This window comes from Asparagus officinalis, chromosome 2 (genome assembly GCF_001876935.1).
Source record: "Asparagus officinalis chromosome 2, Aspof.V1, whole genome shotgun sequence".
Taxonomy (NCBI): Eukaryota; Viridiplantae; Streptophyta; class Magnoliopsida; order Asparagales; family Asparagaceae; genus Asparagus; species Asparagus officinalis.
Window position 1 is genome coordinate 40,611,406 of NC_033795.1, and position 17,096 is coordinate 40,628,501.

Sequence of the window (17,096 nt, forward strand, 5' to 3'; positions counted from 1 at the left end):
AGGTCTCCTCCGATGTAACTATTTTTTTCTTTTTCCTTTTCCCCCGTAATTTCCTTCCTTTTTTTGGGGGGGGTTTAGGGTTTGGTATCTAATTAAGGTGAAAGATCTCAAGATTTTCGTCCCTTTAGATTGCGAATCTTTGTTAGTGAATTTCTGTTAGGTCTTAATATCGTATTACTTGTGTTGTGGAAGTTCTATTGAATTTAGGCTTAATTGTGTTTATTGATGTATTTTTATTGATGAAAGTTCAATTTGGTTTGAAGACTTATTTGCAACTCTAATCAGTATCTGCACTCAATTATATACTATTGATCTCACCAACCTTGTGTTCAAGTGAGATTGAGTTATCTTTGAACAAGTTAAAAGCCTGGAGAAAATTAGCCCTGAAAACTAGTTGTTTGAGGGAGGAACCTAGTTCAAAAATTAACCCGCACTCGATTCCCTATTTAGTTAATGTGGGACAAATGGACCCAAGCATATTGCCACACTTCCGCGGTCCCGACACCCACATGGGTAGGATTTGCACTAGTTTAGTTCCAGGCGAACATTGTAATACTTACTGATGTTGCCCCTTTGGCTTTGCACTATACTATGTAGCGAATATTGCAATATCCGTGTAACCACCCTTGCTGCTTTCTTGCAACTTAGAAGATGAGGTTGGCTGGCTCTGTTATCATTTTAAGGGACCTATGAGAATTCACGCCAAAAAGCTAGCTATTTGAGGAGCCTAGATCTCTAATAAGCTCCCACTTAACTCCTCATACAGTCAATATGGGACAAACGGACCTTAGTATCCAATTAGCTCTGTTTATATCCTTTTGTCATCTTTTTGTTTTGCTTAAAATTAATTGAACTTTTTTAAAGATATGAAGAGATAGGAAGAGAACTTTATTCACTGCATATCACTATACTTATCATTTCAGTTAACAGGTAAGACATTGTTTCCCACTTTAAACTTCAAAAGTAGGCCCTTAAGGTTCTTGCCTTCCTGGAATATTTTGTGTATCCTTCATCAATTTATTAGATTTTCAGAGTTGGAGACCACTATCGTAGCTATTCACTGTGCAAAACTATTGGGGAAAGGAAATCGTGATCTATATCTTAAAACTGATAGATGTGTATGATACTTTAAGATTAATTCTGGATGAATTCTGCATTTATAATGATGGCAATAATTTTATTCAAAGACATGGTCTTAGCCATTATTTCGAGGCCCTTCACCCATTAAAATTGGGCCATATGGAGCGGGGCTAGGTGCTCAAATTGAAAGGAGTGCACCGTATCTCAACCATCTGTTAACCTCTAAAAGCTGGTCGACATATTTTTGCTTGTTAGGTATGGCAACAAAGCACCTTGCTTGGCCACACTTATCCTGTTCATAAAGTTTTTGTTTAATAACCACCTGAGGGAAGCTAATAATTTATTCAAAACAGGAAAGAATGTAGAGGAATTAAGGAGAATTTAGGTAGAGATCCCTCCCTCTCGAAACACACAACAGACAGATAACAACCATTTTACGCTTCTATGACTTTGGAACAACCCCATATTTCTCTGAAAAATACATGACAGCTAGATATTCATCTTTACAGTTTCTTCTCTTTTTTTGCTCCTGGTTCACGGAAAATAGAAAACATGCTTGTATGAACGCACACTAACAAATGATATCCTGGATGCTAGTGGAAATATTAATGAGGGAAAATCTTTGGCATTTTCTCAAGGGAGTTTCCTAACAAGGCATAGAAAATCTTGACATATTATAGCGCAGGTAATATTCTTAAATGGATTTTCTCGCTATATTTCTTCAATTTAGCTTGATTTAACACTTTCTTTGTGTTCTTGCCAATATTTTAAAAAGCCTTCACCTAGCCCGCCTTGGTCTAGGTGGAACCTAGGTTGCTTGCCTAGTGCTTATGACTAGGCGGTACATAAGCTGCCCACCTAGATTTTGGGAGCACCTAGGGGAGCGTGTGCCACTTATGTGGATTGCATCTCTTAGGCATTGATTATGATTTTCTCTGTTGTAGCTTCCTTGTCCTCTAACATCCTCTAAACTCCTCTAGCCTCCAGCTGTGAACACCACCTCTACCCCCTCTTAGGGGTGGATGCATATGGTTGATTAGGGGTACAGTTGCACTCCTAACAATCTGGAAATTGCATTTTGAACCCTTCTGTAATTGCAACTTGTCCCCCTTTGTATTAAAAGTTTTGCACCTCACCTTGAAATTTCAAATAATTTTCATTTAGCATTTACAAATTAGTGGCCCTTTTCCGTACAGCCCTTTGAAATTAGTATTCTATTTTCATTTAGGTAAATAGATACTTATTGTTCGCCCCTCTAAGAAATATTTTCTGGATCCGCCACTGCCTCCTCTTACCTTCAGCAAAACCTCATCCATCACCACTTAAACGAAGAAAGCAAATCTGCCTAGGTGCTAGTGCAGCCTCTACGCTTTCTATAACATTGGCATTTGTTATCAATTATTGTAATTAAAAAATAAAAAATAGGAAAACTGCCTAGGCCCCAACTAGGCTCCCGCATAGGTGCCTAGGCTCTAAGCGTCGGTTCTAGCGCCTAGGCTGCCTCACTTTCTGTGACCTTGGTCTTGGCATTTCCATTAGGATTTGCATGATGCCATTTGAGGAAGACAATGTCTTTGAGGCCTTTTTAGTAGGCTGTTACACCAAATTCATCTTTCTGATTACCTCCTCTCAGTATTCACTTACACCTGTTTTATGGAAGCTCTTTCTCTTTGCTTAGGGGGCTAGCCTCATTAATAGCTTGCTTGCAGATGCAATAATAAACACTCTGTGGGCGTTTTGATCCTTCAATTGGTTTCCACTTGGGGCCCTTTGATCCTTTAATTGGTTTCCACATGGGGCCCTTTGATCCTTTAATTGGTTCCACTTTTTAATACTCTATTGGATGTGGCATTAGACATACTGTATCTATGAGATCATAAATCGTAACCACATAATTTATAAACATATAATTCACATTGAACATAAAATGTTATAACTCTATATAGAAACACACTTTTATATCTTTTTTTTCTTCTTAATGTGGTATTTGCTTACTGCATTCCCCATTTTTCTTCCACATTCCTGATGAAATTTGAACTGTAGCAGAAACAATAGTTAACATTGTTACAGAAGTGAAAAAGAAAAGAATAGAAAAGAAATGGAAGAAGAGAAAAAGGGAAGAGAATAGAAATATTTGCTTCTGTCTTCTTTTTATGTGTTGTATCTGCCAGAAATTTCTTTATCTTTTTCCTGGTGGGAGGTGTGAAAAAGTAAAATGGGCAGGAGTTTTGGACACGATTTCCAGCATTCTTTATGGGTCCTATAAATGGCACCATATCACCAGATCCGGCTGCATGTAAGGAATATTTGTATGTGTCCATATTAAATATTGAGGTGCATATAGCATGTCCTATATTTTAATTACAATGAGCTGCAAGTGATTGATGAAGCCATGTGGTTTGGTTGCATCCAACATCGTGTCATTAGTATTTTGTTACACAGTGCACTTTACTGGTCTATTCTTCATGAATTTGATAATACTGAAACCACACATATCTTGAATCTAGGAAATTCGTTATCTTCTTCTCTTTCCACCTTTGTTAAGTTGTAAACATGTAATGTGCCAAACAATACTATTGCTAATCATGCTTATTTATGTATCATGGAATGTCACTGGTTCTTCCTCAACAGTTTAGTAAAATCTTCTTGAAAGTATGACCTTTGATAGTAGTACTTCGCATATTTTCATACTTTCAAGTTAAAAGGGTAGATGTTTTGGGTTCCAAAAACTCCAAAGCAAAACCCTATGTCTGCATAAGCTTCAGCATATGAATACAGCCCATAGCCTTTGGCCAGTGCTGCATATGAGTATGCAATTGCATGTTCCATAAAATGCTCCACTTTTATAAGTATGGTTGAAAACAATATGGTAGGTAAACCTAGATTGTCACAATGCATCAGATACTGAATCCTTAGTTCTTCTGTTGCACAATGTATTTTACAAACAGTGTTCTTTCATCATTTTGATAGTACCAAATCAATCTTACCTTGAACTGAGGAAATCTTCCTTTTCCAACCTTGTTAGGTTGTAAATATGTTCCACGGTCCACCTGATTTTATCTTGGTAATTATGTTTTTACAGCATGAAATTTGGCTGGTTCTTTCTAAATTATATGGTGCAGTATTAGTATTTTTTTTTTCTCTCAGATAATATCTGCTAGTAGTTACGTTCTCGTACATTAATATCAGTTACTCTTAAATACTCTTAATATTTCAATCTGAATAGTGGACCTAGCGATAAGTCATTGGTCTTCTTGAGCATCTAAATCTGATTGTTATGATATCTGGATTTTCTTTTCTATATTGTTAATTACTTCTGTTCGTTGTGCATTCATACACAAGCAACATATATTCTATGATTTAAAGTTTATAATGCCGGTGCTAATATTTTAGTGGTCTCTGCAGTTCTTTCTGCTAATTTTTCAAATTGATAAAAACTGTTTTAGTTTTAATTACTCTTCTTCCCTTTAGGTGTCATTCACCCGTTCTGGAAAGAAATGCCAGAATCACTAGAGTGGATTTGGACACAGATCGACAGTTCTATGATAGCGGGAATATTTGTTCTCCTAATTCATCCAGAGGTCATAATTGTCCATCAAGCGCTTCACCTTATAGTTCTCCAGTTCCATTAAGGTGCCGTGCTGCTCGGTTGCAACAAGTGACAGATGATAATAGTACACTTGACCTTTATGTAGATGGAGAGCAGCAGGCTGTTGTTGAACCCAAAAAAGATTCTCAGAACTATTTTTGTGATAGTCGAAATGATGGCTACTTTGGTGAGAATAAAATAGAATCTAATTTTGGAAGACCACCTACAGGTCTATCTACAGCGCCATCTTCACCCACTTATGATAAGGAGAATCTCAGGACATACTCATTCAGGGAAGTGAAAGATTTCCGCCGGCATCTGCTTACACGAGATCGAGCTGGTGATAGTGTCAGGCCGCGATTATCACATAAGCAGTCAAAAACAAAACTTGAGAAGCTACTACAAGCGCTTCGTGTGAAATCTTTATCTAAAACGCAGGATTTTGACTCTGAAACCACTACTACAGTAGAAGATATTTATGTTGATTCAGTAGATCCTCAACCTACTTCTGATTCGTCCGGCACTTCCAGTCAGCGCTTCACTGATTTTACTATACCTTATGAAAGTGATTATTCTACAGAGGGACCATTCTCTGATCGGCAAAGTTGTTCCTGTGAAAAAGGATCAATGGGTTTACAAAATGGTAATTTGCCAAGTACTGAGCTGCTAAAACAGAATTCAGATGAAGAGTTACTTGAAAAGGTGAAAGAGGTAGAACATATGCTGACCATTGTGTCTAATGAAGATCTGGAGCTAAAAAGGCTACGTCCTAGCACTTTAGACGCATCTGCATTATTTGAAATGACTAAGAACATTGCTCAAGACAGGAGAAATTTGGTCCTTGAGCTCTCTTCACAAATAAAATCTCGAATTGCTGAGAGATATTCCACTAGAGAAGGACTAAAACATGCCAAGTTCGAGCTGGATACCCGAACCAGAAGACTGCAACAGGAAAAGAATGAATTGCAGTCTAGTTTGGAGAAAGAGTTGGACAGAAGATCAACTGACTGGTCCATGAAGCTTGAAAAGTTTCAATCTGAGGAGCAGAGACTATGGGAACGGGTAAGAGAGCTAGCAGAGCAAAATGTGTCTTTGCAAAGAGAAATTTCTTCACTGAAAGGCAATGAAGAAGCTACTAGAAGCAGGATAATAAATTCTGAAATGGAAGTGAATGATCTGGCATCTAGTTTGGAAGAAGCAAGAACAGAAAACCATAATCTCCATCAGGCCTTAGCAGAGCTGCAGGAGCGCTTTAAAGGGGCTGAAGAGGATCTGGATTGCATCCGACAAAACTATAAGGTTAAAGAGAAGGAGACTAAAGAGTTGCAAAAGGTGGTCGTGCGCTTGCAGAAGATGTGCAATGAACAAGATAAGACTATCAATGGGCTGAGACAGGCATATTCCACTGAAATTGCAAAAAATCCTACTGATAGAGATGAAAAATTAAGTAGGTTGCAGATGGAGCAAGTGAGATTGACGGGTGTGGAGCTGATGCTGCGTAAGGAGGTAGAGTCTTGTACAAATAAACTAGACACTCTCAGGCGTGACCACATTTCCCTACTAAATCGTTTACGAGATAATAGAAATGGCAATGGATTTATCTCAGTAAAGCTTGATCAGGAGCTACGTGACAGGGTGGACTATTTGCAGGGTCAGGCCCTTTCATTATTGACTGAGCATAGTCAGTTTTTTACCAAGTTGCTAGATCTCATAAAGTGCAAAAAGTATGAAAATGTCGAAGAAGCTAAGGACTTTGATGGCTACTTAGTTGGTGAATACTCTCTTAAATATCAGAGTCTAAGGCGAGGAGTTGAAAATTTTAGAAGAAGTTTGTTGACAGTTGCAGCAATAGCAGATGAGAAGTTTAAGGTAGAAGCATTGGAGTGTCAGTCACAAACTGCAGAATCTTCCATTTTAAGGCAATCTAGGACTCAGAATTCAGAGGTATGATACTCTTTATTGCCTCAAACATTTGATATTTACAGCTTGGTATATATATTTATCAGTTTCTTAATACATGTCATATCTGTTCAAGCCATGGAATCTACTGTCCGATGTCCATATACTTTCTTTTGATGTTCAGAATTCTGAAATAGGCGGAAACTTATGTACTTGGCATAATCGTTTATGTTTTATGAAATAATTCAAACTGTGCACTACATGCGAAGAAATTAAGGAGCCAACACAAAGGGATAAAAGTTTTGTAAGTTTTCTTGCATGGAACTGTAGTATTAAGAGCACTTACTGGTAAAGAGTTCTACTATTTTATTGCATCATTCAGTTTTGTATTTATTTTTGAAAATAGATATATTGGTTGAGAAAATGATATATGAATGGTATTTATTTGTTCGTTTTGTATTACATTTTGGTTTTAGCATGAAATTGTTCTTCTACCTGTCTAGGATGAAGTGGAACTTGAATTGAAGGCGGAAAACCTGCTTACTAGATTGTTGCGAGAGAAGCTGTGTTCGAAAGAGCTGGAACTTGAGCAGTTACAATCAGAGTTTGCATCTTCAGTACGGACTCATGATGTCCTACAAGCTGAGATCCAGAGGCTACAGGATGAACTATCTTGTCTCACTCATAAGGCTAAGGATATGGAGCTTCAGGTAATCTTATGACTAGCAATATGCACATGTTCAAAAACAAACTTGCTACCTTCCATGACTATTTTATGAACTGTGCGCTAAACTATGTTATGCGTATTCATTAATCAGCATGCTTACTATAAACATTAAAACTTGCAAGTATTTGGTAGGTTTTTTCCTTGATGATTTATGTGTTTTACATGATTTTTTTATAGATTATTTTTCTTCTTTTATGAGAAAATGCCCCTGCTCAACCATTCTGTGACTTCTTGTTTTATTATGATTCTAGCAATGTGCACATGTTCCAAAAGAAAATTTCTACCTCCCATGACTATTTATGATTTGCGCGCTGCTACTATATTATGCATGTCTGTTAATTGCTTTGCACGCTATAAATGTTCAAACTTGTATGCTTTTGGTATGCTTTTTTGCATGGTGATTTTTATGGATTTAATATGATCTGTGTATATCTTGTTTCTTCTTTTATGAGAAATAACCATTCTGTGAGTTCTTGTTTTATTATCTAGAGTTTGTGGAAACAAGGATCTTCAGTGTTATGTCAGCGAGATCCAAAGTTCCAATTACGAAGTACAAATTCTAGAATATGTCCAAAGTCCAAGTCCCAATACTGGAGTACTGCAAGCCTGAGGATAAAGGGAAATTAAAAATTTGTTAGTATATGAATCTAAGAGTTAATTTTATTCTCTTACAAAACCTAAGGGACTTCTATCGCCTGTGAGTTCTTGAAGGTGACTGGACTTTGTTTTGCTCTTTTATATCTTTAGTTATTTATTTCCTTACAAAAGTTACTCATGCCTTTAGTTTCCTCGTCACAACAATGTTTCCTCCTTACCCACTCTTTACTACCTTACATCAGGTACTTCTAAAGCATGTGGTCTACAGATGTCATTTAAGTCTTATCATGTTCTTTTTTAAATATCGCAATGATGCATAGCCTGAGATACTAGCTCAACAATTCTTTCCAAGTTAGTAATCATTGTTTCTTTAGGTTTATGCTGAACCAGAAACATGCACGTGCCACATTCCACTACCCCTATCTTTGTCGATACACTTTCCCATCCTTCCATCTGGTTTATGTAATACAGTTAAATTTTAATTAAGTTCTCTTTAATAGTGTTAGTAGCAATCAGTAAACGATAGAATCTCGATTATCTCAGCATCGGCTATACTACTGCTAACTGATGTAGTATTTAAAAAGTATTTGTTTGCTCTATACGCTTATGCACGAAATATATGGAAGAGAAATCCAGCTAGTTGTAAGATTTGTACGATTCTTTTCTAATTGTTGTCGGTTCTTCTTCATATCATAGTTAACCTGATATTTTATGTAATTTCACGTCTCCGGTTAAGGTTCCGAATTTTTTGCGATCATTACTCGTTGATGATTGATGTAATCAACCATACCTTTGCTATTTGCTACAACGTACAGATTGTCACCGAATCATCATTGCACATATGTAACTCAAGAAAAGTTTAAACGATCATTCAATGAGAAATTTTTCTTAAATGTATCACTAATAGGCATTGAATCATTATTGATTAGCTTTTTGCTCTTAATGTACTTTCTTCATTTACTGCATCTGGTGCCTTTTCATTTTCGCTGTTACTCTGTTTAACTGGTTGAAACTTATACCAAGTGCCTTGACCTTATTATCTTCATCTTCTTGCAACTTGGCTATCTATTCAGAATTTGATGTGCGAAAGCAGAGAGTATCACTGTATCAGCAACTTCGGTTGCTGATTTTCATAATTGCCTTATCATTAAATTTCTGTAAATTTCAATGCTTCACTGCTTCACTGCTTCCATTTGTTTTTGAGATACATAAGCAGACGTTTGTAATCATGCCTTCTCAATTTCTACCTTTGAATGATAGGAATATTGATATTAATTAACAGATGATCAGCAAAGAGGAGAGTGGCAAGCAACTCCAGCAAGATCTTCAAGAGTGCACAAAGGAACTAACTGCAACCCGTGGTGTGCTCATGACGGTTTCTGAGGAAAGGGATCATATATGGGAGGAAGCGAAGCATTCGCGAGAAACAATCATGCTTCTCAATCTTGAGGTTAATTCTCTGAAAATGAAAATTGAAGCCCTTGACGAATGTGTTCTGATCAAGGAGGGGGAGATTACCATCTTGAAAGATAGCCTCGTTGACAAACCGTTTGATGCCATCTGTAGCCCGAAATCAGTCAAAGAATTCTCGCTAGAATAAGTAAGAATTATTCTTCACATTTCTTTCCCCAATAATTTGCAAATCATGATGTTTCTTCCCATTTTGGTTCATGTATATTTATCTATTATCATCTGTAGAAGAGACCGATGACGTCCGATGTTTTCCTATAATCTACATATCTTTCGGAACTCATCTAATGACTTTGTTCAAAGTTTTATTTTCCATCCTTGGTTCATCTGACCGCCAGGAAAATTTACCTCCATCTTGGTCGTTTTATATATGGGGAGTGATGCTTAGATGCTTCTGATAGGCTCCATGGAAATATCTATTCATGTGATGGCATACAATTCTGTAAGACATCAGTAAGAATAAAAAACTACATAATGAGAAAAGGAAAGGTAGAATATGACTGGGAAATGGTGCGTTCTTTGCTGCTTTGATGGGCATGTGCTCTAGATTTGGCATTACCAGTACTTGGACAAATGAATAGGAGGAAACGACTTTGGAGGTTCTGAAGGGAAAAAAGAACATATTATAAATTTGTTCAAATATTCAGCATTTTCATGAACAAGAAGTTTAATGTATTTAACATATGATTTGCAGGCATAGATCAAAATGAACGCATGGCATTGGATAGGGATAACTGTGACAAAACTACATGTTTTTCTTTTCTGGAGATATGACTCACATATGTTTACATGTTTGTCTGTTTATGAGATGAAAGAGCCTCGTTGAACAAGAAGTTTAATGTATTTAACATATGATTTGCAGGCATAGATCAAAATGAACACATGGCATTGGATAGGGATAACTGTGACAAAACTACATGTTTTTCTTTTCTGAAGATATGACTCACATATGTTTACATGTTTGTCTGTTTATGAGATGAAAGAGCCTCGTTTCAGTAAAATGATCTATAGAGGTTGGGAAGAGTGTCCGATATGTAATGGTATGTAACTAATCATGCAGTCGTAAGATGAAAGGAAAAAGAAGGAAATTCTCAGGTATGTTCTTGCCAAAGAATAAACAGAGTATGAATCAATCTTAGAGCGAAGTGGACAAGTGCCGTATTAGCATCTTGGTCATGCGGACTGCTGGAATCCCTTTATTTAAAGATAGTAACAAGGATACAAACTTTCATATGATTGGGTATTCGGATTCATTCTTAAATTTCAAAAGGTTAAAAGTCCTTGAAGGACTTGTATTTATGAAATGTTCTGGAATTTTTCTTTTGCATACTAGATCTCCTGTCTGTCTAGCCTAGATGAAGCCTTTCTTGTATTGAATGATCCATGATCTTCAGTCGGGCTTTTTCCCATCAAACTCAAACTCAGGTCTATTAGGCTATCAACCTGATATCAACATATAGTGATGGGAAATTTTATGCATAGAAAAAAATGGAGATGGTGTTTCATAAATCCTATAAAGGCAGCAGTAGGAGGAAAATCCACAGTATTGGTTATCGAATTATTGGTCTATTAGGATATGAACCTAACATAAACATTTATTCATGGCAAATTTTATGCATAGAAACAAGTGAAGAAGAGGCTTCATAAATTCTTTAATGGCAGTGGTAGAAGGAAAAATCTACATTATTGGTTATCTATTTGTGACTTATTGAACAAGCCTCTAACGTTCTTGTAGACAAAGGCAATCTAGTCAGCAGAAGACAGATTTTTCTATAGGCTATGAGGAAGTATATATATTCTACTCCAGGAGATGGATAGAGTAGAAGAAGAAAACGGATGATACTACAGTTTCCTTAAAATTTTAGAAGACTACATCTCATTGTTTCTTCTCTTTTAGGAGCCTTTCTTGACAACAATACATCTTTGGATCTAATAGTTACCTATAATCAAGGTTTTAAATGTCGGTTATCGGGGATTTGTCGGACGGTCAAAATCCTTATCGGATAGCGGAAATCGGGAATATATCGGGGATAAGTAGTATTTATCGGAGTAATATACTAGAAAATAATAAACAAACATAAGTTTGAAAAAAAATATAATGTTAGTCAAAATGGAATAATAAACAAGCAAATAATAAGATAACATCAAGAATGAAGAACCATCTACGCATCTACATAATTACTGTTTAATCGTGAGATTCATAAACTAACGTACTAAGTTGATATTTAGTAGTTATGAGCCATTTATCAATATCAATAAACAAACATTAGCTAATCACCAATCAACCAAGTTCCAAAAGCAACAAATAGCTCATAATTTGTAAACATTCAAAGAGAAAATTCAAAAGAAAGTAAAAGCTCCCAAATCCTACTTATCGGCCGATAAAACCAATATTTAGAGCCTACTTATCGGCCGATAAGTGCTTTATCGCCGATAACTCCCCGATAAACCTCAAAAAACGATAACCGATTAAAAATCCTACTTATCCTAGCGGAAAGCTCCCAAATCCAATAATTTGGCGATAATATCGGATTATCGACCGATATTTAAAACCATGTCTATAATCACCAGTCAATCGATTTGTGTATTGGACTGGATATTTTTCTTATTCTTTCTTTAGTAGTTTTTCGTAGAATTACAACAACAAAACCTTTATCCGAAATTTTTTGTGTTGACTGCATGAATCCTTTTCTTCAATTCAATTATCTTATTATTAGCCTCCTCAGGTAAAACTAACAACTAGCATAAATATTTAATATGGACTATCAAAATCAAAATTTTAATGGATATCGTTAATAGTAGAAGAATAAGTATAAAATTGGACATTCTATCTACTTAGAAGTTCAGTAACATCTCCAATAAACCTTCCCTTATGATAAACGCGCCCCATGATCTGTTTGAAACATCTCACTGCTTCTTGTTGTTGACTTAACTTAAACAATTCATGGGACCTAATTGATTCAGTATGACAGGTGTTGCCTTTACAGTTGCGGGAAAAATGATCATTTTTGTTATGTTCTGTTCCACAATTAAGCAGAAAGTCATGAATCCTTGTCCATGTTGGACACCAACACTTCTTGGTGAGTATGTCATATGTTGAACACTTCTTAAATGCATTCTATTTTTATTTGAGACCCAGTTACACATATAATTTCTATACACTTCCTTTGCTACCATGTAGAATACTTTTGAGGCACATATTTAATACTTGTCAATAGCATCTTTCATACATGTTACACACTAGCTGATATTGGGACGGTATGAGTAATATTGATGAATGAGAGATATGAGGAAATGAGTATAGGATGTCGATCACTATACATAAACACCAACTTAGAGTAAATGACAGTAATTGGGGTAGGGGCCTACGGCTCTAAAGATACATATTCACCACTCTAGAGAAATATGGCAGTCACCACTCCAAGATTTAAAGATACAGATAAATATTCACACTCAATGGAATCCATCAAAGAAATATAGAGCAAAAACAAAACACAGTGCTTAACTATAAATCTATAATCAAACTCAACACTACCATTTTCATTAGACCACTAGGATATATATGCACTTGAAACATCCCTTCAAGCATGAGAATTTTAGAATCATAGAAGACACTTAAATGTTATAGAAAATACTAAAACAAATATTTGACTAACTTAATATCCTAGAAAACAAAGAAGTCCATGCAGTCTACATAGATTATCCTTAAGTATGTTAGGATTCTTTCCAAATCTCAAAATGAGGTAGATGAATGCATGTTGACCATGGAAGCTTGAAGAGTGCATGCATTGGAAGCTTGAAGGTTGCTCTTGGAAATTGCCGAGAATATTGTTTTAAATATCACCGACAATGCCTGATGTATCCTTTAACATGTTTTGCCGTAATCGATATTGTCTTTAAATATTCTTTACTACTTTTTGTATTTTGGACGATATATTCCCAATATAACCAATATATCAGCCGATATCTTGGCCAATGTATTCTTTCATATGGCTTGTCACAAAACATATACCTCGTATGGCGATTGGGCGGGATATCATGATTTTTCCATTATATCAAATACGGCCTACAAAAATCAGTCGAAATGTTGCAACATTGATTTGTACTTTTGTTTGTTTTAGAAAATTGATGAGTGATCCATAATTCCAAACTGTGGCATCAGAGCCTGGTTATCAAAGTTTATGAGAAGGATGTAGCGCACTAGAGGGAGGAGCTTGTCAAGCATGATGAAAGGGTCATTTGCGGAGACATTGCTCAAAGTTGAAGGATGAGAATATAGTTAGATGAAGCGATTATAATTTTGGGAAGGTTAGCATCTCATGAGTACAGATATGTATGTGTGGACGCTGATGGAGATGGTAGATCCTAAATATGTGATGGTGTGCGGCAATGCAACAGAATGTCAGGCACAACAACAAGTGGCAATGTGATGAGAGTACGTGCAACAACAGATTGCTTAGTTTTGATAGCCAAGGGTCATGGATGATTGTAGTTGTCCCGAAGGCCGGTAGTGGTAATTAGTAATTAAGGCAATCGTAATGGTGGCATTTAATACAGAGGGCGATCGTGAGGGTGCTTCACTTACACCGTTAGAGAAAAGGCGCCCGATAGAGGCATGGTAATCAATGGATGTGTGCTATCAGTATTGGCATTTGGCAACAGTCGGTCACATTGAGGTGTTGAAGATTTGGATAAAGGGAGGAATTGTTGGGACTTCTCACGAATACCAAAATTAGGTAGATGAATGCATGATGATCACAAATGCTTGAAGGGTTCAATGCATTTGAAGCTTGAACGTTGCTTCTGAAAATTACTAACAATATTAAATCCTTGCAAATATCCAATGAAGAGGCTACAAAAGGGTGTATGTTAGTGTCGAGAAAGTCATCCTTAGGTGAGAGGGAGTATCATCTTAGAAATCTTAAGTGATTGGTGATCTTGGGTTCTTTGAGTGGTCTGGTATGATGATCTTAGAGCTCTTGAGTGATTGGTGTTCTTGGATTCCTTGAATGATGTGGTGTGATGATGGTCTCTTAGAGCTCTTGAGTATCGTCTTAAAACTCTTGAATGATCAGCGTCGTTAGGTTCTTTGAGTGATGTGGTGTGATGATGGTCTCTTGGAGCTCTTGAGTGATCGTGTTTTCGATTCCTCGAGAGATGTGAGTGTGCAAGGGTTTTCAAGTTTTGTCTAGTTAGAACTTGTATTGATTGTACTGTTTATGAAAATAGTGAATTTTCTTGGTGAGGAACCATGGAAGTAGGCATGTTTGACCGAACCACGTTAAAAGCTCCTTTGTGTTTTCTTGTTGCTTGCGCTCCTTATTGTATGTGCTCCACAATCCTCTACGTAGTATTCCTCAAATAATTTTTTCCAGATGCAAAACCAGTTTTATTTGAGAACAAGCTCATTAATCTTTCTAATCCTTCAATTGGAGAGTCAATTGGAGTCTCTTAGGAAAAGTTATGACTGAAACAATCAAGGTAATGCATGCAGTACAGAGAATCTAAATTTGCAATTTGGTCTCCTTTTGCTCCGGCATCACTAGTGATATATTTTTTCACTTTCATTTTTTTACATCCTTTACAATTTTTTCCACAACCATAAAGCACAATGTCATGAACTCATGTCTTTGTCGGACGTAAACATTTCTTGGAAATATATGTTACACACCCGTTCAATTTTTTATTTCACATGAATGGTTAAAGATATACTTTTACTTCCATCACTACATTATTAAGAAATTTTAAAAAGAGGATGCTTAAAAAAAAATAAGATCAAAACGAGGAATGAGGTTTGCAAAGCAATTTTATAGAAATATGTCAAAATACCAGATTGACATTTTAAACGGACCCTAAATGATAATATGGTATTTTAAATAGCTTCGGTTACAATAAGACTTTATAATTGATCAAAAGAAACGGCGAAGCCCATAATTTTCATCGGAGATCAATTTTCCGGTCACGTTCCCTCACGTGCTTGCATGTGATTTGTGAAATTGTTTATTCTCTTACTAATGTGGTAGGGACTTGTCCCTAGTTTGTTAAATTCCATCAATTATAACACAATTGAGGATAAACACTATATTAATCATCCTTCTCTAAAAAAAGCCAAACCCACAATATATCTCTCAAAAGTTTGAGAGGAGTCTCACCTTTGCTCCTGGTCGACGCCGTACTCCAGTTGCCATCCTCACAAGAGATTCTCCCTTCTCTCAAGTGGCATTCAAGAACAGAGAGAGTCTTGTAAAAGCTCTCCTCCAACTGCTCTCTCTCTCCCTCTCTTGTTCAAGTTTTGAATGAAAGGGTGAATTTGACTAATTTCGTGGTGATGAGATTTTAGGCGTAGTTATTTCTCCCTCCAATCCTTATGGCAATTCATTCCCTATTGTCCAACTCAGCCCACAATGATCACGCGGCAAGCATGTGAGGGAACTTGGCCGGAAAATTGATTTCCGATGAAAATTAAGGGTCTTGTTGTTCCTTTTGAGTAATTATAAGGTCTTATTATAACCCGAGCTATTTAAAATACTCTATTGTCATTTAGAGTCCATTTAAAATGTCAATCTGGTATTTTAGTCTATAGAATTATTATCAGCAATGACCATTCCTATTCAAGTAGTATAGAAATGCATTTTTGTTCTCATTACTATATCAAGACAAACTCATCTCGATTACAATTAACTGAAGTCTTATCTAAATTTAACCATGATGTTCTACCTTTGCAGGTTCGAGGCATTTGTTGAAACGTTTTAATTGAGAGTTCATTCATCTGGTTGTTGGTGTTCAAACCTTCTATATAAGCATATTACTTCTGCTTGAAGTTCTTATTACTTTCTTAAAGAAGAAAAAGTATATTTTTTCGGACTTGCAGGAAGCATTGGTGTTATTGGGTGTGTGTATATAGATGATACTCCTGTGTGGCAATGTCAAAATAAATCAGGTTCATTTTCTATGCTTTTGAGAGATTTGGACAATTGTTTTCTTTGGTAAGACATGTTGATGAATAATCTCTCTCGCTTATATTTTTCCCAAACTCGTGTAGGTATTTTACCTGGTTCCTGCTCAGCTTTATATTAGGTTTGTCATTTGTTATTGGCAATAACTTTCTTGTTTTTGTTAACTTATGAAGGTAGCAATTACTTTTTATGCCTTACAGCTGAAGGGAAATCTATGACTTATAATTACTGTTTATGAAGATAGCTGTTATTACTGAACGTCATTGTTAGAAAATATGCTTGCAATGAAGAGATAATGTGTTTTTAGTATAAGAGGGCTAACTGTCATCTCGTTCAAGATTGTTTTACTAATATTTAGTCTTTGAAGATCTTAAATGTTGCTATACAAGTCTGGTTCCTCTTTCGATTCTTGCTTAAATTTGTTATCTGAGTACTAGATCTGTAATTGTTTCTTGTATAATCTTTTCCTTCTCAAATTTGTATGTTCCTCTTTTTGACAGATTTCCTGGCTTCATCCATGCGTATGTCATATTCCATATTTTCTGGCATAAGGTTTTCTTTTAATTATGATATAAGCGACCCATCAATTATTTGACATGCCCAAATTTGAAGAAATATGCTGTTTACTTTTGTTAATTATTTGACATGCCCAAATTTGAAGGATGGTTACGAGCTCACGTAAAAACTTTATCCTCATTAGTGTCACGTTCCGTCAGTGATTTGTGAGTGTTCTGTTGGTCTTCGGCATGTGAACTTCTTTATATAAAAGATAAAAGTT

At 36.1% G+C, this 17,096-nt stretch overlaps 1 protein-coding gene across 2 annotated transcripts; it reads left to right on the forward strand.

Annotated features, from left to right (window-relative positions):
* On the forward strand, window positions 1-16,412 carry LOC109830697 (cingulin-like protein 1). Of its 2 annotated transcripts, XM_020398053.1 has the most exons (5): window positions 1-14; window positions 4,552-6,613; window positions 7,072-7,278; window positions 9,175-9,492; window positions 16,088-16,412. In XM_020398053.1, coding segments are annotated over exons 1-4 (2,589 nt in total). In that variant the 5' UTR covers window positions 1-12; the 3' UTR covers window positions 16,088-16,412. The 2 variants fall into 2 exon arrangements, with proteins under 2 accessions (XP_020253642.1, XP_020253644.1); XM_020398055.1 differs by lacking the exon at window positions 16,088-16,412 and having other exon boundaries at window positions 9,153-9,245.

Coding starts and splice junctions, on each gene's coding strand:
- LOC109830697 (XM_020398053.1), top strand. Junction 6,614..7,071: donor CTAGGACTCAGAATTCAGAG/GTATGATACTCT, acceptor CTACCTGTCTAG/GATGAAGTGGAACTTGAATT. Junction 7,279..9,174: donor CTAAGGATATGGAGCTTCAG/GTAATCTTATGA, acceptor ATTAATTAACAG/ATGATCAGCAAAGAGGAGAG.